This window comes from Bos mutus, chromosome 14, assembly GCF_027580195.1.
Source record: "Bos mutus isolate GX-2022 chromosome 14, NWIPB_WYAK_1.1, whole genome shotgun sequence".
Lineage (NCBI taxonomy): Eukaryota > Metazoa > Chordata > Mammalia > Artiodactyla > Bovidae > Bos > Bos mutus.
The window spans coordinates 5,916,600-5,940,415 of record NC_091630.1 but is presented as its reverse complement, the minus strand read 5'-3'; the positions used below and the strand labels follow the sequence as shown (position 1 = coordinate 5,940,415).

Below are 23,816 nucleotides of genomic sequence, written 5' to 3'. Positions count from 1 at the left end.
CCCAAAAAATTTTAAAGCAATCTCTAAATACCAAAAGCAAAATTTGATTATGTGTTAATGTTACAGCATAACCACTTGGAGAACAATTATTCCTTTAAAACCCAAGAATTAAATTCGTATAATTCAAGTGGAATATATAACCCTAAAGGCAAAAAGAACTTCAAAGAAAGCTCAAACTATTTTCAGTAAAAATATTTTTGCTATAACATGTATATTTGTATTCTTAAACTGTTAGATATTCTATAGGGCAAAACATAAGCAGTTACGTTAGTTTCCTTATGAATCAACATTTGACATAAGTAAAAATAGGTGCAACTACAGAATTAAAGAAATAACAGCCTTGTAATTTTACATTTGAATTGGAATTTGTTATACAAGTTTATGATTTAGTTTTCCTTAAAAAAGAAAAGACTTTCCGATAGCTATCTACCGAAAAGTCCTAGAAAGAATGAGCAACAGCAATCAATAAACATTAAGCACCCCTAGTACCACATCGTGCACTCACCATAGAAAAGCTCCCTTTAACCTGCCAATCTGGGGCAGAAATTAGATAAAATAAGCATGGAATATCTGTCATGCCACAGAGCAAGAAGCTAGCCAAAGGCTTCTGAGACCGTGCCAAATGGCTCAGGAACAAACTTAAACAGGCCCCCCCATAGGTCAAACCTAGGATGCTTTAAGCATCAAAAGTATGAATAGAGTTCCTAGAAATACAAAAAAAAAATTTTTTTAAGTTCTTCTGTAAAAGTCACGTTTAAAGAAATTTATTCTTCTAAAAAATAATAAATATTAAAAAAAAATCAAACACTTCAACTTGCCTTTTCTGGACAAACTATCTTGGAATAAATAAATACCTAATGTGAAGAAAGATACTTCTTTCTAGAGAAGTATTCTCACTAATAAAAGAAGAAGCAGTGACAGCATGAGAATAACACTATTTTAAGGCTCTTAATTGGAGAAGGCAATGGTACCCCACTCTAGTACTCTTGCCTAGAAAATCCCATGGACGGAGGAGCCTGGTAGGCTGCAGTCCACGGGGTCGCTAAGGGTCGGACACGACTTCACTTTCATGCATTGGAGAAGGGAATGGTAACCCACTCCAGTGTTCTTGCCTGGAGAATCTCAGGGACGGGGGAGCCTGGTGGGCTGCCGTCTATGGGGTCGCACAGAGTCGGACACGACTGAAGCGACTTAGCAGCAGCAGCAGCAGCAGCAGCAGCAGCAGCAAGACTCTTAATAAGATAGTATATCTAGGTAGTTACCATCAGTGGTCACTAAGACCCCAAAAAACAGAACTTGACAATGTGAGCCTCTTGATGGAATTAGTGTCACCACCTATGAAATTCATACCAATTCAAAATGCCACGAGATCATAACTCTAGATTCAATTTCAGCTGATAGAAATCAGGAAATAAAATATGGAGAGACAAACATATTACATGACATCACAGGGATTTAACTAGTGTATACTGTGTGTGAAAACTTCTATAGGACAAAGGAGTCAGTTTATTGAATAAATCCATGGATGGATGGATAGGACGGAGGGAGAGACAGGGAACAAGAGAGCAATAGAGAAAAAGGGAAGAAGTAAAGGGAAGGGGAGAACGTAAAGATTAAAAAATGTAAGAGACACATTAATCAACTGTATTATTTAAAAAGTCCTTAGAGATACATCCACATTTATGGATGCAGTGATATGCTGCCTGGGAGGAGAGAAAGTAGACAGGGGTAGGGATGAGATAAAATTGGTCATGAGTTTTAACATTTTTAAAGATAGGTGGTAGGAACACGGAATTTTTTAGAAATACTATTCTATTTTTGTGTATGTTTAAATTTTTCCAAAATATTTTTTAAAAGATAACTGACTACTGGTCTAAGATATTTGTAAACTGCATTGTAAGGTAGATGAAAATGATGAAGAATATTGATTGCATTATAGAATTATATACAAAATTCACTCAAAGAATTATTCCAATCCAGGGTATACACTACACTTAAGTGTTCTTATTAGTACTCATCCTAAATTTTGAATGCAGAAAGGAAAGTGAAAGTGAAAGTTGCTCAGTCATGTCCAACTCTTTGTGACCCCGTGGACTACACAGTCCATGGAATTCTCCAGGCCAGAATACTGGAGTGGGTAGCCTTTCTCTTCTCCAAAAAAGAAAAGGCTTTGCTGAATTCTGATTCAATATATGTGCTTCAGCCGTGTCCAACACTTTGAGACTCTATGGACTGAAGCCCGCCAGGCTCCTCTGTCTATGGGATTCTCCAGGCAAGAATACTGGAGTGGATTGCCAAGCCCTCCTCCAGGGGATCTTCCAGACCCAGGGATCGAACCCACGACTCTTACGTCTCCTGCACTGGCAGGCAGATTCTTTACGACTCTTACGTCTCCTGCACTGGCAGGCAGGTTCTTTACGACTCTTACGTCTCCTGCATCGGCAGGCAGGTTCTTTACCACTAGCGCCACCTTTCCTTTCCCAAAGAGGAAAATCTAATAAATAAAGCATGGAATTTTCGCTTTTTTCCTTAAGTAATTCAAATACACTCTAAAATATCTCTTACAATAACGTTAATGCTTGTATTAACTCTTCTTTTAAGCTATACAAACTCTTCGGTTACATCCAGAGGAAAGAGGTAAAGAGAAATATCTTCTGCTTAAACACACATCCAGAAAATGTAAATTGGAAATAACACTCTAAATGATGCTTTAGATGATAGAGTTCATAATATTAATTGCATTATTATTTTCTCAAAAAGTGACCAATGTGAGGGGAAAAAAAGATGATATCCTTGTTGAAATCTGCATCACCCACCTACCTTATTATCCAGTTTTCTTGCTTCCATTTCAAACAAGACAATTCTGTTATCCTTTATTTCTTCAGCTGAAATCTATGAGTAGACAAGGTAAGTAAAAGAAAGTGTTTTGGGGATTCTGATACAGTCATGAAGTATTGATTTAGTCTGTTATCTAATAGTATACAAAGTCTACACTAACATAGGGTAGTCTAAAATAAGTAACAAAATGGTACCATTAAGAAAGATTTGTCATTATTTCCTTTATGCATGTGAAATAAATATATTTTCAAAATACGCCTAATTTACACATGCAACTTTCTTTTTAATGTTGTTGCCAAAACTGGATCTTCCTTCTTCCCATGGAAAAAATCAAAGCCATGCACAGCACTAGCGAGAGCTCTCCAGAGATGGAGAAGCATGAGTAAGTTATACCTAGAGAACATTACACATTCAAATATCAGCTCCGTATTTTTCATCCAAGGTAACTGAAAGACTTACTCTACTCAAAAACAAATTCCAGGCTGTGATGGTCCCAAAAGCCATAAAGCTAACTACTTGTAATGATCTCTGTTCCCCACATAGAAGTCAACACCCCCAACAGACTGGACATTCTTATGGCACCTAAACTAGAGCAAACTTCTCAGAGAAATGTGTTTGGTAGTTGCAATAATCCTCAAACACGACTCTCTCAGGGAGCCATTCCCGGGCAGAGCTAAAGTAAGACAGCTGTCTCTTCAGACAGCTGTGACTACCCGGACAGCAACTCTAGAACATTTAGAACATTTAAAAGCATGGCACTATATAATTTGAAATCTAAAATAAGATAATACGTATATTCACTTGCCCAGGTCCAGCAATCAGCAAGGAAAAATTTAGGTAAGAGGACAGGTAGCAAAGTGCACACGTGCATGCGCACACACACACACACACACAAAAAACATGGTTAAAAGCTGAGCGGTTCAATGGCCATGTCATACTACAAGATCATTCGCGAATCAAAACCACTATGGAAAGTTTCTGTCATGCCGAGGGGCCTACGTTTGATTTGTTGAGAGCCAAATTGATCCATTCACATTATTACGTAATTTCCTCCTAATCTGGGAATCGATGCTTCCATCAGGAAGAGGCAAGCATTAGCACGATGCGTGTGACTTTCTTTTAGGCACAGCACAGTTTCCATTTGCGATCACTCTAAGGCAAGTCAAGGGTGGGTGGAGGGCAACATTCAGGATCAAACGATAACGCCTGCTGTAGAATCTCTGTCTGATATACACAGTCTCAGCTTGTCCTCTTGTGCTAAGTCTCAGGAGGCAAAAGACTTGTATTTTAAAGGGTCTTATTTTACCGTAATGCTCCCTTTTCCTGCAGGTCTGCCATTTTTAAGCACCAGTGGTCGCGTTAGCTTCTTACTGGAAACAATCTGTTAAAATCGGAAAGTGATACAAAGAGCTATTTCACTTCAACATGTAAACGTTTAAACTAAACAGTTTTCAAAAGACAGTTGAGAATACAGTATAGAAAGTTATTAGAAACGGAAACATTAAGTTCATTCCTTGAAGATTTGGAGATTACAAAATGCATCTGCACCCAAATGGAAAAGACTCCCAAGGAGCCAATCCTGGCGGATAAAATCTCCCCACACCACTAGTTTCTTTATCAACCACTTCAAATTCTTCCTTGTAAAGAAAAAAGAGGGCCAGATTCTCATCACATATACAAATCCCTAAGCTGAAACGAAACCCCTATAGGAAACAGGGGTTACCTGCCAATTTTTCAACTGACACATAACTTCAATGTATGATCCTCATAAGATATCATTTTGATTAGAATAATACAGTAAGCACACATACTCTCACACAAGTATGTTTCTCAAATTTGCTATAATTTTAGATACAGTGATTTTTTTCCAAAAAATAAATACTTCTTTAATTTTCTTTTTGATACAACTATCAAAGTTTTAGAAATCTGACCAGCTCCATGTTGTCCTTGAGACACAGGAAATACAATGATCTCCAAAAAATTCAAGACTAAAAGATAAACTCATAAAAGACAAATCTTAGATGTCACCCACTGAAAAAAAATAACCCCTCCCTCTGAAAGTCCCATAAACATGGTCACTGGCTCTCCTTTGAAGTCAAACCGAGCTGGGAGCACAATGGTGAGCCCACAGACACACCCGTGCTCCGACCCAACCTGTGATATCCTAGAAAGACAGAAAATTAAGCAACTACAATAAAATATGATGAACATTAAGGTAGAAGGAGTGGAGAAGACCACCAAGTGAGCACAGCAGGGTGACCCAAACGACTCTAGGGTGTCAGAGAAGGCTTTGCGAGGGGGCGTTGGGTTGATACCCAAGGCAAAAGGAGGAGCAAGCCAGGAAAAGGGACTGTGCTGGGCTATCAAGGGGTCAAGAGGCATCGGTCATGCAAGTTAGAACGTCAGAGAAGTTGCCGTCACCTTGACACCATTTATGACCTAAACGTAAGAAAAACACTGTACTGCAGACAAGCAGCTAGAGTAACGGGACTATTTATTGAAATGGCAAATGGAACATCTTTAACTCATAAGAACTAATATACACTCTACAAAAAAACCCATGGTCCCTACCCCCATAAAAAGTAAGATAAATTCCATAATGTTTAAGGCAAACACAAGCTCAGTTGCTCAGTCGTGTCCGACGCTTTGTGGCCCCATGGACTGTATCCCTCCAAGCTCCTCTGTCCATGGGATTTTCCAGGCAAGAATACCGGAGTGGCTTGCCACTTCCTACTCCAGGGGATCTTCCCAAGCCAGGGATCAAACCCAAGTCTCTGCACTGGCAGGCAGATTCTTTACCACTAGTGCCACCTGGAAAGCCCAACAATTAAAGAGAATTTATCAAAAACACCTGATGCTTTGGTTCAACTGTAGAAAACACCTGTACCATTCATACTTACTTGTCCAAGGGTGCATTCACATTCTCCCAAGAAGTCATCATCGCTCAGCTCGACAGTTTTGTTGTCGATGTCATAAATCCCAAATTTCAATTTCTGAACCACTTCAAAGTAGTAATCAATAATAAATGTCTTGGAGAATTTGGGGTTCAAGCAATTCTTAATCCTTTCTGTGCGCTCAACCTATATTCACCCCACCAAAACAAAAAAAGTTACCTCAGATGAAAGGTGCATTTGTTTATTATCTTTATATACTACATGTGACTAAATATTGGCATGATAGCTAAAAGAAGTGTCTATATGTATATGAAATATTTCACAATCAAGGACTAATTTGCCTGAAAAACTGCACTAACAGATGAGATGGCTTTATTTTTTAAATAAACTCTTCATATTGTCAAAAAAGCAATTCAGGCGGCGTTTCAGCTGCAAGTATTTAATATTACCTCATACCACTGTTGACCACTCGTATTCAAAAATAACACACATAGAGGGTCTGACTTTGACCCTATGTCTTTATCCAGAAGATTGTCACAGGAAATATTCAGCTCCACCTTTGTGACGCACTGGGCAGCCATCTCTTGAGCTGTGAGAAAAAGAAAGAAATGAGTAAGCCAGTGAAGCGGTGCCTTTAACAAGCACACGCTTTCCTTGGGATTTCCCTCAAGGTTCAGCGGCTACGACTCTGTGTTCACTTCCATCCGGGGTTTGATCCTGGTCAGGGAACTCAGACCCTGAAAGCCATGTGAAGCAGCCAAAAAAAGAACAAAGAAAAAGGCACATGCATTCTTAATGAAACACCTAAATTCTTAAGACACACAGTCAGAACAGGATAACAGAGTGGACTTGCTGGAATAAGACTGTTGCATGTGTCTCCAGGGGACTCAGATGCCTCATTACCCCGTGCCAATCATACTGCTTCCGCCAGGTTATCTTTCTGGGATAAAACTCATTTTACAGTGTGACAATAAAATGCAGCTTTCAAGATGGCAAATAAGATATACTAATCTTCTTATCATTTCCCTGTACGTTTTACCCTTCAGAAAAAGTCCAAGTGTAATCGTGACCTTTCACGGAAAGGCAAACATAGCCTTCTGCTTCACGAGACAGATTAAACCTCAACCTTAATTTTAACTTTGTTTGTTTGACAAAATACTGAGTGAGATACTTGCTGTTTTCAAGGAATTTTGGCTAAGACCCAGACCTGGGGAATAAAAGACCCTCACATACCCCTGCGCCCCTCCCTGCACGTTTTCGAGCAGTGGTCCTCAAGCCTGGCTGCTCTTGGAATCACCCGGGGCGCTTACAAAGCCCCTCAGGCTGGTGGCCCACACAAAGAGATGTGCTCTAACTGGTTTAGGGTGCAGCCTGGGCGTTGCTCCTTGGATAATTTCCATGTGCAGACAAGGTCGACAAACTACCATCTACAGAGCACGCTCAGCTGCTTCAGTCGTGTCCAGCTCTTCACGGCACTATGGACTGTAGCCCACCAGGCTCCCCTGTCCATGGGACTTTTCAGGCAAGGATACTGGAGAGGGTTGTCCCTCTTCCTCCAGGGGATCTTCTCGACCCAGGGATCGAACCAGAGTCTCCACTGTCTTTTGCATGACAGTGTGTGTCCGTCGCTCAGTCACGTGTCTGACTCTTTGCAACCCGTGGACTGTAGCCCGCCAAGCTTCTCCATCCATAGGATTCTCCAGGCAAGGATGCTAGGAGTGGCTTGCCATTTCCTTCTCTGGGAGATCTTCCCCACCCGGCGATCGAACCTGGGTCTCCCACATTGCAGGCAGACTTTTTACAGTTTGAGCCACCGGGGAAGCCTAGGTCATTACAGCCTGTGTTACTGGCGGTTTCTTTACTGCCGAGCCACTGGGGAAGCACGACCTACAGTGTATCCAGCAAACGAGCATGGCTTCCCTTTCCTCAAGACAACCCGAGAGTTGGCCTCGCGTTCACTCACCCTGCTTGCCCCAACTCCCCATCAGAATACAGAGAGGACCCGGGAGCGGGCAGAGCGGTGGGCGCTGCCCTGAGACGCAGGCGGGGTTGAGGGTGAGTCCTTTCTTCCCTGAACCAGGGGAAAGGGCCTGCAGGTATCAGAAGAGGAAGCGGGCATTGCACTCCCCAGCTGGAAGTCCACCTAGCTGGCAGTCTAAAGCAAAGTGAAGCTTTCGGGTCCTAGCGGTAGAAAAGTACCCCCTCCCTTAGAGCTGCTGGCAACGTCCTTAGAATGTGGAGTGGTTAGTGCCCTTTGCACTCCATTTTGAGCTGAAATTCTGAAAATACAGTAGAATAAATCTACTCACCATCTTGTTACAGTCAAGAGATTTCTGGGCTCTACAAAATGTGTGGTCAAGTCTGAAATAATAAGGATTACTATTACAAGGGGCTTCCTAGGTGGCCCTAATGGTCAAGAATCCACCTGCCAGTGCAGGAGACACAAGAGATGTGGGTTGGATCCCTGGGTCGGGAAGGTCCCCTGGAATAGGAAGTGGCACGAGTGGGTGCTAAGCTGCCTCAGTCATGTCCAGCTCTTTTTGACCCTATGGACTGTAGCCCAAAGGGCTCTTTTGTCCACGGGATTCTCCAGGCAACAATCCTGGAGTGGGTTGCCTTGCCCTCCTCCAGGGGATCATCCTGACCCAGGGATCAAACCCGCATCTCCTGCGTTGCGGGTGGATTCTTTTACTGCTGAGCCACTGGGGGAGCCCAGTGAAGGTAATCCTTACATGTAAAGTCAGTCTCATAGGAAAGAGACATCACATATCAGAAGAGTGTTATTTTTCCCTTAACAGTGCTCACACAAGAGATACAAAAACAACATGCCAGGCACACCGATTATTGAGCATTATTAAACTGCTGACAGCTGCACTGCTGCACTGTAGCCGGGACACGAGTGTCCCCATTAGCAGTGCTCCTCGCCCCGCCTGAAAAGGACTCTCAACGCAGCACCATTTTTATCTAGAAACCCATTATGACTGAATGCAAATGGGAGAAATTACATAAACACACTGGTCTGAAACATTCTGAATATTTAACATGAAGATGTTATTTTCATTTCCTTTCTAAGTAATTATTGAGCACAGAATAATTTTTATTCAATTATATTAAAATGTTCAGCTTTTTAAAGAGCAATAGGCGTTCTTTCATGATGGAAGAAAATGAAACAACTATTTTGTATCCTTTAGTATGGAAAATAGGAGACGTTCCTGGGACAAGCGGTTGGGCAGAGGAAGCCATGTGACAGAGAAGATAGGAAGGGTCCCCAGGATTAGACAACGGCTTCTCTGATGGTACAGATCGCTTACTGGGGAGTCATCTGGTTTCTAAATGCAAATAACTCCTAGAAAGCATCTCGGTCATTCTCCGAGTCACCCGAACTTTCCTGAATCAACACTATATAACACAGATCAGTCAAAGGAATTGAAAATTAAGGCCTAATATCTTAAGTAGGACCTGAGGTGTGAAATTTAAGGCATATGGTTTTTCCCACGACCTCACTGAAAATCCTTCAGTCTCGTCTGCTCCCGAGTTTCCATCTTCCCTCGGCAGCAGAGTCCGCCTGCGATAACCCCAAATCTCTCCAAGGTGGAGGCACAGCATCTTCCTTCACCCACAGTCACAACTTCAGGTATTCCGTAGCGCTCCTCTGCCTACTGTAATAGTCTCCTAAGAGTCTTCCCACTGCCATCTTCCCTCAACTCACATCACGATTTTATCAATTCTGATGAAAAAAAATAATAATAATAACCATTACTGGCTGCCCAGGGCATACCCTAGTCCACTCAGCTCTGCCTGGAATTCACAGCTCTGTTTACAGCTGTTGCATCCTACCCAAACAGCTGTTTCTCACGGTCGTGGGTTTGCAGCATGCAAACTGCATGTATATTAGACACACCACAAAGTGTAGCGATTATTATTTTATTAAGTACTCAAGTATTTCCGTTGATTGTCTACGCATTGGTGGCTCATTATTAAATAGTAAGACATAAAGCACCTTTTTCATCCTTGCTTATGAAGAACATCTTGGAATGATAACACAATAACCTCTGGAATTTACACAAAATGAATTTGCCAAAGGAGTCAGCCTTGACTACAGGTAAGTGCTAATTTTCCTAAATCCTCTCGGGAGAGTTTATTTATCTGAGCAGCTGCAATAGTTGCACGGGGACCAGCGACAATAACATGATCTGCCCTAAAGCGATCGGGAGGGAAAAGGCGGTGCCCACCCGCCAGTGCCTTTAGTACACTTCAGTCTTTGGCTACAAAAGGAGGAGCGAGTGAGAGTAGCTCAGCTGGGTCCGACTCTTTGTGACCCCATGGACTGTAGCCCGCCAGGCTCCTCTGTCCATGGCATTCTCCAGGCAAGAATCCTGGAGTGGGTTTCCATTCCCTTCAACAAAATGAGGAGTCTGGCAGTACTAAAATGTCCTCAAAGGTTTCTCCTGGTTCCAGCATCATGACTCACTAACTGATAGCCACAGTGTGTCCTGCACGACCTCCTCTGAAAGGGAACCAACCGGGGCCACCCTGGGGCGGCTGGAAGGCGGCCCAGCAGCATCAGCAGTGCATGCCTAGACAAGGGCTCTCAGACTGCGTGACTCACAACAGCAACGGGGACCCCCTCCAAACAAAGTGGGAAAAGGGTCAGATGGCAGTAAATCCAAGAGCTGCCACCCTACCTGGAAGCCCCAAGTCAAACCAACAGATGTATATACTAAGAGGTTACTATACACCTGCTGCTGCTGCTGCTAAGTCACTTCAGTTGTGTCCGACTCTGTGCGACCCCACAGACAGCGCCCACCAGGCTCCCCGATCCCTGGGATTCTCCAGGCAAAAACACTGGAGTGTGTTGCCACGTCCTTCTCCAGCTATATACCAATCACTGTGCTAAGGACACGGGGCTGGGGGAGGGGTGCGGCAACAACGGAAGGTCTTGGAGCTCACGATAAGCACGCTGGGCACCCAGTCATTCCACACAGGATCCTCCAAGTGCGCAAATGCAGAGGGTGGAGGGGTGCAAACAGAAGACAACATAAACCCCTGGCTCTCTCTGTACACAAAGATATCCAAACCGTGGCTCAGACAGAGCAACAGAACACCTCAGAGGTTTTTAATCCTCAAAACTGAGGATGAAAACTATATTCACTATCAAAACATTTGCATTCATACTGTCACTGACTCCCTTTAAGTAGAGAGAGACCAGGGGAGCAGAGAAGGGAAGGACAGTGGGAAAGGAAAGAGTTAACAACTTCATTCATCTGGATAATCTGCGGGTTTGCTTTTTGCAGTTTTCAAAGTGCTTCCAAATAATATATTTTATTCTGTGCTCTCCAAAAAAAATCCTAGTGAACTGGCCAGGACAAGGAGCACTCCTACGTGGTAAGAGGTCAATACATCACAGCTGTAACTATAACAGTAAGCCTGCAAATAACTAGATTGCCTCTGAATATGTTGATAATTTTTAGCACATTGTTACGTTTTCAAAACAATGCATAGTATCCATTTTAAAAAATGAATTTATCCAAAAAGGTTAATTACCCTAGATAAACAAGCTAATAAGTAGCAAGGCCAAAGAAAGCACTTAGATTATTCCCCCCTCTTGCCAGAATGCCCTGAGGGCACCGAAGCCTCTAATTAATCATTATTTAATACAGCAGCAATATTCTCTTATTAATTTCCTTATGACCTTTTAGTTAGTGTGTCAAATTAATATTCAGCCCGGCACAACTTAATGAATAGGATCGTACAAAATTACAAGATTAATATTTATACTATAACTATTACTATATTCTGAAACAAATGTAAACAGAATAACAGTAACTTGCCAAAGACTGGGAAGAGCTGAAAGGTTTATATTTACATCACAGCAGTTTCTCTTCAAGACAGCCCATGAGATTGTAAACGACTTCAGGCTAAGAAGGTATTTTCTCTGTAAAGTCCCCACACACGCAGATCTACACAGGGTCCCGGGATCTCAGTGTTCTCAGAGGGCCCTGCTGGACCAGCTTAAGGAGGCAAAACTATCCTCAGAACACACTGCACTTAACAGCCCAGACTCTGAGATCAAACACCTCACAGTAAAGAAAAGTACACTGAGTTTGCCCAGTATTCAGAAGATAGGGATGCCCACTTTTTTATTTAATCCTTGCCGTGGGATACTACACATGGGGATAGGGAATGAAGTACAGAAGCATAAAAACAGAGAGAGGGCGAGTGTTCTTTTCAGTGTGCAAAAGGAACCAAGGAGAGTGGGACAGACGGGAAGCACTTCGGTGTCAGTCACCACAGGAGGGCAAGCGCTGCAGTCAGTTTCTCTGGGCCTCGGGCTCTTTCAGTCCGGAAAGCTAAGAATCAAAGCTAAGAGTCGAGTCAATCACTTTAACTCCTAAGGCTCCTTCCCGTTAATGTTCTATGATCCCAACTTAGTGACAGTGAATAAAGCACTTGTTTAGGAACTAGTACTAAAGGAGTACCAGCTTGCTCCTTGGAAGGAAAGTTATGATCAACCTAGACAACATATTAAAAAGCAGAGACATTACTTTGCCAACAAAGGTCCGTCTAGTCAAGGCTATGGTTTCTCCAGTGGTCATGTATGAATGTGAGAGTTGGACTGTAAAGAAAGCTGAGCGCTGATGAACTGATGCTTTTGAACTGTGGTGTTGGGGAAGACTCTTGAGAGTCCCTTGGAGTGCAAGGAGATCCAGCAAGTCCATCCTAAAGGAAACCAATCCTGAATATTCGTTAGAAGGACTGATGTTGAAGCTGAAACTCCAATTCTTTGGCCACCTGATTCAAAGAACTGAGTCATTGGAAAAGACCCTGATGCTTGGAAAAGATTGAAGGCAGGAAGAGAAGGGGACGACAGAGGATGAGATGGTTGGATGGCATCACCGACTCAGTGGACAGAGGTTTGGGTAAACTCTGGGAGTTGGTGATGAACAGGGAGGCCTGGCGTGCTGCAGAACATGGAGTCACAAAGAGACGGACACGACTGAGAGACTGAACTGAACTAAAGGAGCTCCTACTCCTTTAAAAATATTTTTTTTTCTTAATTTTTTTTAAAGGGGAACAGAAAATTTTAAGAACCAAGAAGAGAAATAAAAAAGATACAGGTTTCCAAACTCCGTTTCCCACTATTGAAAAAGCTATATCTGAAAAAATATATATATTCAGATACTTTCCCACTGAAGGAGGCACCTTCACTTAAAATTGTTATTCAATTCTCCATCCCAAGATGACTTGAAAAAATAATCCACATCAACAAACAAAACAGAGGGCTCAGTCTATTAGGTACATGCAGCATAGTAAGGAAGTGAATTTTACGACCATCCACAGAATCTCACATTATTAAACTCTCAGTTCATATCATGGCAGGAATGAAGGAATCAGCTTTTGGCCACTGTTTGTTTTTTTATTGAACTTCCAGATTCTTCAATCATCCTAATAAAATCTAAACCAACACTATTGCTGATACTTGGACATGCAGAACTGGGGTCAGCAGAGGTTAATATGAAAGAGTTGTCATTGACCCCTCTTTCTTTAAACTGTTAGTGCAGTTTTACTCTATCCCACCCACCACAAAGTGAGGAATCAATTAAGGCCCCTCCCTTGATTTCTCTAGAAAATTTCTGAGATGCACTGGCCTGAGCTATCATTCAGTTTACTTACCATGTGCTTCAGGTTGTCCTGCTTTACTAATCCCCTGGTTGCTGTACATACATTTTAGAAATGTCACCGGTTATTTTACTTTCAAGCATATCAAATGAACAGTTCACCATAAGTAGTGAGTGAAGTGTTAATAAAAGAAGTAATGATCACATCATATTGCCTCGCCTTATGAAACATGCATCTTGGCAAAGTTAGCTACAGAGTATACATACCTTTCCCTATCTCCAGTGGATCTTCCTGATAGTTTAGTTGGTAAAGAACCCACCTGCAATGCAGGAGACCCTGGTTTGATTCCTGGGTCAGGAAGATCCCCTGGAGAAGGGATAGGCTACCCACTCCAGTATTCTTAGGCTTCCCTTGTGGCTCAGCTGGTAAAGAATCTGCCTGCAATGCCAGAGACTTGGGTTTGATCCCTGGGTTGGTAAGATCCCCTGGAGAAGGGAAAGGCTACCCACTCCAGTATTCTGGCCTGAAGAATTCCACGGACTGTATAGTTCATGGGGTCGCAAAGAGTCAGACACAACTGAGCGACTTTCACTTTCACTTATACGTACCTTACCTACTAAGTGAATCATCTTTTACCAAAACTCCTTTGATAAAAATCAGAGCTGCATCACCTAGCAGAAAATTCCAGGATGCTCAACCGAAAATTTAAGGTTCCCTGGTGACTCCATTGTAAAGAGTCTGCCTTCCAATGCAGGAGATGTGGGTTTGATCCCTGGGTAGGGAAGATCCCCTGGAGAAGGAAATGACAACCCATTCCAATATTCTTACCTGGAGAATCCATGGACAGAGGAAACTGGTGGGCTACAGTCCAAGGGGTTGCAAAAGAGTCAGACATGACTTAGCAACTAAAAAGCAACAGAGACTCAATAAAGCTACTGGCCAAATATTCAGCACTGGTTGGATGTTATATTAAGGCACAGCAACCTACTGGCATTCCTTGGGGTTCTCACTTCCCTCTGAGCGTTTTAAGAACCGCCTACCTTCTTCAATCTACCAGAGGCTGGACCAGCCATTAGAAGGTCTCACCCTCTGTATTACCCAATGATGCCCAATCCTGAAAGCGTGCTTTCTAAAACCTGGCTCCGTTATTTCTCTTCTTAGCTGGGCACATGTACTATTTAACTGGGCAAGACAGGTGTTTTCACATTTTAACACTTCATGCTCCTCTCTCGTTCATGGTGAACAGTGATAATGAAAATTCTTTCCTTTTAGAGCTGCAACAACTAGACTGTAAAACCTTCCTTGGTCCTCAAGGTTTAAAAGTTTGTAATGCTGAGAAAGGACCTAGGATGTTATACATTTCCTGATTTCAAGAATATTCGTTTTCTGGATGCTGAGTGCACACATTTCATCGGTTTTAACATTCTGGCCAACCACTTTATATTTCCCAATCATGAACAGTTTGATAGTACTGTTCATTCACTCCGTACTCATTCAACAAATACAGAATGCCTGTATGTCAGACACTATTCTAAGGGATTAGGCGACAACAATGAACAAAGCAGGCAAATATCCCTACTTTGATGTGATTACACTGTAGGGAGACATATAGTATGCTAGGTGACGGTAAGTGCTAAAGAGAGAAATAAAGCCCAGAAGGGGAGCAAGAAGTATTGCAGATGGGTGTAATATTTATATATTTTTTATCAACTTATTTTGATGACATCATTGAAAAAAAACTTTTAAAATTTTCCCTTCTTTTTAAAAAAATCCTGACCGCTAAGCAGATTGTACACTGTCTTTTTTGTTAAAGTATTTTAGGGAAGATAAAACCTTAAACTTGGAGTGTGGATGTTAGGTTATATCTAACAAGCAGTGCGTTATGATACTGTGTGATAAAGGTCCTGCTGGTGAAATAACATGCTGGAGAGTTGGAGACTTGGATTACTTCCTATATGGCTCACTCAAGGGGTATTCTTCCCTTAGACCTGGAATGCAGAGTCTCTAAAGAAACACTTTGTTCTTATAAGGCCATTTACATATTTGCTTTCTGTTGAAATAACTGAAAATGTTAAATCTAACAGTTGTTTTTGTCTTAAATAGACAGTGTCACATATATTTAGGTTGTGTATTTTTATTGCTGTTGTTGTTTAGTTGCTAAGTCATGTCCGACTCTTTGTTGACCTCATGGACTGTACCCACCAGGCTCCTCTGTCCAGGGGATTTCTCAGGCAAGAGTACTGGGGTGGGTTGCCATTCCTTTACCAGGGATCTTCCCAATTCAGGGATCAAAGCCACATCTCCTGCATTGCCAGGTGGATTTTTTTTACCACTGAGCCACCAGGGAAGCCTACTTTTTTTAAATATAAAATAAGTCAAATACCAAGAAATGGGGGAGGAGGGAGGGACGACAAGTTTCTCCATACAGTCTCAGATATCTATTTTAACATGTCCCATCTATCACCTTAGGGTCTAGAGACACGGTAAGCTAAATGCTCAGGATATTGAGGTAGCCTGGTGACGACACATATTGCAGCCACACTCTTGCTTTGGTAATTTTCACAGGAACCAGACATAATGCATCCACTTTGGACATCCAAGTGTACCATCCATTTCAAAATTGAAATACATCCATTTCAGAATTGTTTGCTAAAATGAATATGTAGTAATTTCCTGCTATTTTCATGGGGAAACTGTGTTAGTATGCTAGCCATCTAATTTATATTGGTAAATTTGACTATCACATAGGCTAATTTTAAGGTCTTTTTAAAAACTATGACTGCACACTCATGAGCTGTTATATATTAAAAGAGTAAACAGTCTCTCCAAAAGAATCCCATTTTCTCCTTGGTTCAACTTCTAAATAGATTTAAACCAGAATAACTAGCTGAATTGTAGGTATAATCTTACCTAAATATATATAGTGGTGATCATTTTGTAATGTAATGTATAAAAATATTGAATCACTGGTGCACCTAAAATTAACATAGTACTGTAGATGAATTATACTTCAACTAAATAAATAAAATGTATATATAATGTCTGCCTTTGATCATCATATTAGAAACTCAAATAATGTAGTCAAATTAAATCTATGATACTTTACTTTTAGATGTTAATTTAAACCTTCTTCTCAGCCAATCTTTTACTAAATCTTCTACCAAATATTCTACTTAATTGTCTGGACTTTAACCAATTAGCAATCCTTAAAAGGTAAGAAAGAACAGGAAGGGAAAATATTGGTGGGAAGGAAGCTGGCCTATAGGGTGAAGGTAATAATGGGTAAATTAAAGGAATGGCCAAAGTTGGACTCTTCAACTTGTTGAATGGCACCAGTGGAAGTAGTATTAATCCTTGTTGAGAGAGCTACCTGAAAGATCATGCTTTTGATGTACAAGAGTAGCCAATCACAAATCCTTGAAGTTCAAGTGTTATTGAATCAACTTTCACATCCTACTTTAACTCTCTAGGTTTTGCTGACAGGCATATTTTCCAGTATAGTAAATCACTGGCTAAATAAAGTTTTGAAAAAAGAAACAGAAAAGTAAATTATAATAATAGTAGGAGAAAAAAAATCACAGGAATAACTGGAAAAAAAAAGAGGGCAAGTAAACTGTGTCCAAAGCCACACGAGAACTGACAGGAGCTAGGGTGCAGTATGAGCTGGGTGTCTGGACCCATGCTACAGGAGGAAATACTCAGGGCAACAGTGAGAGCCCTGTAAAGAGGCTGTACAAATTTGCAACATTTAGGCTGCCTTAACTTTGAGTGAAAATGAATATCATTGTCTATAAAGTGTCCACAGCTACAGGTAAAATTAGAAGAAGTGTCCAGCCATTTACCAACTCTTAAAAGGCAAAGCTGAGCGCTGAAGAATTGATGCTTTTGAACTGTGGTGTTGGAGAAGACTCTTGAGAGTCCCTTGGACTGCAAGGAGATCCAACCAGTCCATCCTAAAGGAGATCAGTCCTGGGTGTTCATTGGAAGGGCTGATGTTGAAGCTGAAACTCCAGTACTTTGGCCACCTCATGCGAAGAGTTGACTCATTGGAAAAGACTCTAATGCTGGGAGGGATTGGGGGCAGGAGGAGAAGGGGATGACAGAGGATGAGATGGCTGGATGGCATCACTGACTCGATGGACGTGAGTCTGAGTGAAGTCCGGGAGTTGGTGATGGACAGGGAGGCCTGGCGTGCTGCAATTCATGGGGTCACAAAGAGTCGGACACAACTGAGCAACTGAACTGAACTGAAGTGAAAAGGCAAAGAGGTGTTTTGTTTTCCCCAACCTGAAATCTCCTGTCTTTCTCCTTTCTTCAGGCGCTCGATCTGGGAGAAGAAATCCTGAAAGGCTGTGCCAGGCCCTGTGGAAACGCGCTCCCCCTCACAGGCGGGAGTCCTCAGCACAGTCCCCTCCCAGACACCTCTCAGAATGTTTTCAGCCCAGAGTGGGATGTTTTTCCAGTTCATCAGCTATAACAAACTGCCTTTTAAAAAACTCTCATGAAAGCAGAAGAGTGGCCCTGGGCCGCACAGATCACTGGCACGCCCATAATCGCCACCATCCGTGCCATCTGTCCTCAGCTTTCCCTTCTGACCCTCTTCTGCTTCCCTCTGCCTCTGCTCTAGGTCCGCATAAGTGCTAGCTGGCAGCACTCAGAGGTGCAGTCTGCCGTCCACAATTAATGACAACAGTGGGATATATGTTGCTATATATAGTTCACCACTATGTGCCAGACACTTGGCTAAGTGTGGTCCAAAAAGATCTTATTCAATCTTCATAACAACCCTATGACATAGGAGGTATTTTATCTCTATTTTACAAGTGCAGAAACAGGCCCTAAAAGGCTAAGCAACCCGCCCAAGGTCATACAGCTAACAAATCTCAAAGAATAGATCTCAAACCTTGGTATCCATCTTATCCCAAAGAGTAATAATATTCTTCGTTGTTGTTCAGTCGCGAAGTCATGTCTGACTCTTTGCGACCCCATGGACTGTAGCCAGCCAGACTCCTCTGTCCATAGGATTTTTCCTGGCAAGAATACTGGAGTGGGTTGCCATTTCCTTTTCCAGGGAATCATTCCAACGCAGAGATCAAACCCTCCTCTCCTGCATTAGCAGGTGGATTCTCTACCATTGAGTCATCAGAAAAGCCCCAATAATGTTTTTTCACATTAGGCCATAAAGCCTGGGTGCAGAAATCATACAGATCTGAATTTCAGTTCTAATGCTACTACCACTTAATCCTTGTGCAATTTGGAAACTTATGCAATCTGAGTTTCCTCGAGTATGAAACGAAATAGCAATACCACTTAAGCTGATGGTTGTGAGCACTCAGTGAACTAACATATAGGAAAGTTGTCTAGCAGGGTTTGTGCCATCCTGTAACCAGTACTCGGTGCACTCAATGCCACTCTTCCTCCTACCTGATTAGCAGTTACAGAGGCAGCCACGGAAAGATAATACCGAGGATAAACAGAAAGTGTGGATCACCATCACAGGTAACGTCAGTGATAGGTTTGCTCGGTCTCCCAGAGGTTCTGGTAATGCAAAACAAACCTAACCGCACTTCCTCCACGCCCTCGGTGGTAGTGAGCCCAAAACACTAAACCTTAGAAATTCGAAGCTGGAGCCGGAACTGGAGCCGCTAGGATACGCCTTCCCGAAGCCTCCTGCGTTACCCCTATATGGAGTCACTTTTGTCCACCCCACGATCTGGCAGCTCCCCTGGGGTCCCCCGCTACTGAGGCGCGCCCCGCTCCCCCCGGTACTAGCGAAACACAGAGCGGGCCGCGAGTCCGCGTGTCTCCCCGGGCCGCAAACCCGCCACCCCGCCGGAGGAGGCTGTGGGTTCCCGGGCACCAGAGGTCAAGCGCAGGCGGCGCCTTGTAGCCCGGAGCTGAGCCCGGAGCTCCGGATCCCCCGGAAGACTCCGGGCAACTCTGGCCCTGGGTCGGTCGCCGATCGCCCGTCCAGCGGCTGCAGAGGCCCCATGCGCCCGGCCGAGTCCGGGCCGCGCGGAGCCCCGGATGCGCCCGCAGCGCGAGTGCGGCCCGGCCCAGTCGCGCGGATCCCCGGCTCTCCCGACCTGGCTCCTTCTCCTCTCCAGGGGACCGCTGGGTTCCGGGTGCCCCGCCACACAGGGCCCGAAGCAGAGGAGAGTCCCCACTCACGGCTCGGCCACAGGGATGGGAGTCCCTCCGTAAGGACCCGGCAGGCGGACACCGCACAGTCTTCCAGTTGCCGTGAGTCCAAGGAAACCCGGGGGATCGGCCGAAGGGCGGGGCGGGGCCGAGGGGCGGACCGAGGGGCGGGGCAGGGCCAGGGCTGATGGGCGGGGCCCAGTCGAGGGGCGAGGCCTAGGGGCGGGGTGGAGGGGCGGGGCGAGGGGCGGGGATGATTGGCGAAGCGGGGCGGGGCTGAGGGGCGAGGCGAGGCTGGGGCCGGCCGAGGGACGAGGCGGGGATAGGGGCGGGGCCCGGACGAGGGGCAGGGCGGGGCCCGGTTGAGGGGCGGGGCGGGGCTGAGGTCGGCTCCGCCCACCTCGGCCACTGCCTGCCGGAAACTGGTTTCTTACTGAAAACCCCTAGGAAACTTCAGGCTTTTAAAGTAAGTTATCCGGTACACCAAAATAAATTCCTGAAAATATAAGAATTTACATTTGAGAAAATTTAGACCGCATTGTGAACCAGAAAAGAATCAGGTTCAGCATGAAAGTAGACAAGTGCTAACTCCTACCCTCTGTTACGTTGAGAAAACTCTTGAGAGTCCCTTGGACTGCAAGGAAATCAAGCCAGTCAATCCTAAAGGAAATCAGTCCTGAATATTCATTGGAAGGACTGATGCTGAAGCTGAAACTCCAACACTTTGGCCACCTGATGCAAAGAACTGACTCATTTGAAAAGACCCTGATGCTGGGAAAGATTGAAGGCAGGAGGAGAAGGGGACGATAGGCGATAAGACGGTTGGATGGCATCACCGACTCAATGGACATGAGTTTGAGTAAACCCCCGGGAGTTGGTGATGGACAGGGAGGTGTGGCATGCTGCAGTCCATGGGGTTGCGAAGAGTTGGGCACAAATGAGCGACTGAACTGAACTGAACTGAACCACTGTTAGAGCGCTTTCAATGTGCACACTATCGGAATTATTTGATATTCTTAATTTCATTCAGTCCTCCCAGTTTGTGACGTATTTAGTGCCATTATCCCCATTTTGCAAATTAGAAAAATACGAGTAACTTGAGGTTTGATAGCTAAGTAATTGGCCTACTGCCCGAATTCACAGATTCAAAGTAATCTCTAAGCACCCCACCTAACTGTGACTTGATGCTGCCTGAGTTAAAACAAATTATCAGTATTATGGAAAACATTGCTACCTTTGACTGCTTGAAATCTGAACTTCCGCCCAAAAAAACGGGACAAAGATCAATAGGCAAACATGAGAAAAAAATATTTGCTACAAAACTGACTTTCAAAGAAAGGGTTAGTATCTTAAGTATAAATTGCTTTCAAAAAAATAGAAAAATGGGCAAAGGATAATTTTTTTTAATTACGGAAGATATGGGAAAGTAAATGAAGAAATACAGACTTCTAAACCAGGCTTCTCTTTTAATCCAAAAATATGCAAAGTATAATTGTATCAAAGCAAGTGAAGATTCCTTCCTTTACTCAACACCTCCTGGGTCCTTGTTTCGTGCCAAGCATTGTTCTATAGAGATGGGATAAACTAGCAAAAAAACAGAAGCTTCTATTCTAGAGGAAGAACCTATCATTTTGGTTATTAAAAGAACCAAAATGATTTCAGATAACCATAAGTGCTGTGAGAGAAAAATCAAAATGGCGAGTAGATATTGCTAAAAGAGCTTCCTAAAATGGAGCCAGGAACCCTTGAGGGAGTGAGACATGCACATCTCAGCTCAGGTGGACTCTTAGTAGGAGCATCTAGACCATCTGCCCAAAATCCATGAGACTCAAGATATTTATCTGACCCTAGTAACAGCTCCCCATTAAGAAGAAATATCTTCTTTTCTGCATCAGAATCAGCATAATTCTCACCAGACAACTTTAATAACCTCATAGTATCTGCCTTTATAAGCCCCTGGCTCTCTCTCCAGAAGCACTCTTCTGGTTTTTACCCAAGTCCTTGTCTCCCAAATTGCAATTCCTAAGGCCCTTGAGTAAAGCTCATTGTTGCAACCTTGACATGGATTATTGTTCACATTATTGTACTATGCGGAAAATAATACAGAGTAATGTGATAGAAGCTATGGCAAACCTAGACATTGTGTTGAAAAGCAGAGACATTACTCTGCTGACAAAGTTCCATATAGTAAAGGCTCTGGTCTTCCCAACGGTCACGTACAGTTGTGAGAGCTGGACCGTAAAGACAGAATGCCAAATAATGGATGCCTTCGAACTGTGATGCCGGAAAAGACTCATGAGAGTCCCCTGGGCAGCAAGGTGATCAAACCAGTCAGTCTTAAGGGAGATCAACCCTGAATATTCATTGGAAGGACTGATGCTGAAGATGAAGCGCCAGTATTTTGGTCACCTGAAGTGAAGAGCCGTCTCATTGGAAAAGTCCCTGATGCTGGGAAGAAATTGAGGGCAGGAGGTAAAGAGGGCTTCAGAGGATGAGATGGCTGGATGGCATCACTGATGCAATGGACGTGAACTTGGGCAAACTCCAGGAGATGGTGAGAGACAGGGAGCCCTGGCGTGCTGCAGTCCATGGGGTCACAAAGATTCAGACATGACTGGATGAATGAACAACAACACAATGTGACAGAAAGGGACTTGAGGATAATGAGAGCCTATTCAGACAGAGAAGGCCTCTCTAAGGTTACGGTATTTTATTTAAAGAGCCAGTCATGTGAAGAGGATCTGAAGGCAGAGGAAAGACAGCAGGGGCAAAGGCAAGTCTAGACTTGGCAAACTGCAGGAACAGAAGCAATCTTTGTGGTTGGAACATAGCAGAAAGGAAAGAGAAGTATCTTATTTTGTTTTTACTAAAAGATTGGTAAAAACAACCTTTATGTTTTGGTTTTTATTCTGTTTTAACAGTAAAGTGAAGGTCCTTGGGTTACCTTAATTTTGTTGCAAGTTTCAAAATTTTCAGAATACATAATATCAATACCAACTTTGATGACCTCTGTCTCCACTACCACTGGGAGCAGAGTACAATGAAATGGTTTTGTACTTTTAGTGTCCAATAAGCATTCTCTCATCTAAATGGACAGTGCCGTTGCTGATTAACTTATTTATTCTTCTCAAACTATAGTCTTAATTCCATTCTACTTTTGTACCTATTTATGCGCTCTTTTATTCAACATGTATTGAATGATTATTATGTATCAGGCATAACAAGGTTCTAGAAACAAAGAACAAATAGACATGGGACTAAACACCTGCCGGAGATTTAAAGGGATGAAAAGGGATGCTAAAATGAATGAGAAATACAAAAAAATATATATATATGTATTCTTTTGGTGTTCTTCTACTTCACTTGTTATTCCTTCATATATCCTTTGGTTTTTGGTCCTCCTATTCCCAGTTCTTACACTGGAGTGCCCCAGGGTTTAGATCTTGACTTTCCTTTTTTCTATCTTCATCCAAACATTTAGCTATCTCATCTAGCCTTACAGCTTTGAAATTCATCTATATTATTTTTAAAAATTATTTGTGTGCATGGCCTTTCTTTAGTTGCTGCAAGTGGGTGCAACTCTTCATTGTAGAACGTGGGCTTCTCATTGTGGTGATTTCTCTTGTTTCGGAACACACGCTCCAGGGCACATGAGCTTCAGTAGTTGCAGCACTCGGCTCAGTAGCTGAGACTTGCAGGATCTAGAATGAGTGTTTAGTAGCTGTGGCACAAGGGCTTAGTTGCTCCCAGGCTTGTGGGGTTGAACCCAAGCTCACTGCATTAGCAGGCAGATTCTTAACCACTGGGCCACCAGGGAGGTCCTCCATCTATATTGTGAAGTTTACCAAACTTCCAAATCCTGAAACTCTAGATTCCAGCTTTCTACTTTGGGGGTGTATTAGTTATCTACTACTCCATAACAGATTACTCCAAATTTAGGGGCTTGCAATTAAGTAGTCATTTATTATCCTGCTACTGGGCAGGATATACCCTGAGAAAATCATAACTGAAAAAGATACATGTACTCCAGTGTTCATTGCAGCACTATTTATAATAGTCAGGACATGGAAGCAACCTAAATGTCCATCAATAGATGAATGGGTAAAGAAGATATGATATATACATACAATGAACATTCAGTTCAGTTCAGTTCAGTCGCTCAGTTGTGTCCGACTCTTTGCGAGCAGAATATTACTCAGCCATAAAAAGGAGTGAAACTGAGTCATTTGTAATGATGTGGATGAACCCAGACTCTGTCATACAAAATGAAGTAAGTCAGAAAAAGAAAAAACAATATACATGGAATCTAGAAAAATAGTGTTG

At 43.0% G+C, this 23,816-nt stretch overlaps 1 protein-coding gene across 2 annotated transcripts in view; it reads right to left on the bottom strand.

Annotated features, from left to right (window-relative positions):
- The window catches only part of CPNE3 (copine 3), a 48,645-nt gene extending 29,010 nt beyond the window's left edge, over window positions 1-19,635 (bottom strand). Inside the window, exons 1-5 of one of the 2 annotated variants that reach the window (XM_070382920.1) lie at window positions 19,524-19,635; window positions 6,182-6,321; window positions 5,739-5,918; window positions 4,145-4,219; window positions 2,821-2,892 (exon numbers count right to left, since the gene is read on the bottom strand). In XM_070382920.1, coding sequence (XP_070239021.1) covers window positions 2,821-2,892; window positions 4,145-4,219; window positions 5,739-5,918; window positions 6,182-6,313 — 459 coding nt within the window. In that variant the 5' untranslated portion in view covers window positions 6,314-6,321; window positions 19,524-19,635. Of the gene's footprint in view, window positions 1-2,820; window positions 2,893-4,144; window positions 4,220-5,738; window positions 5,919-6,181; window positions 6,322-19,438 lie in introns of both variants that reach the window. The other variant, XM_070382919.1, reaches the window with a different exon arrangement.
- Window positions 19,636-23,816: the final 4,181 nt, after the last annotated feature.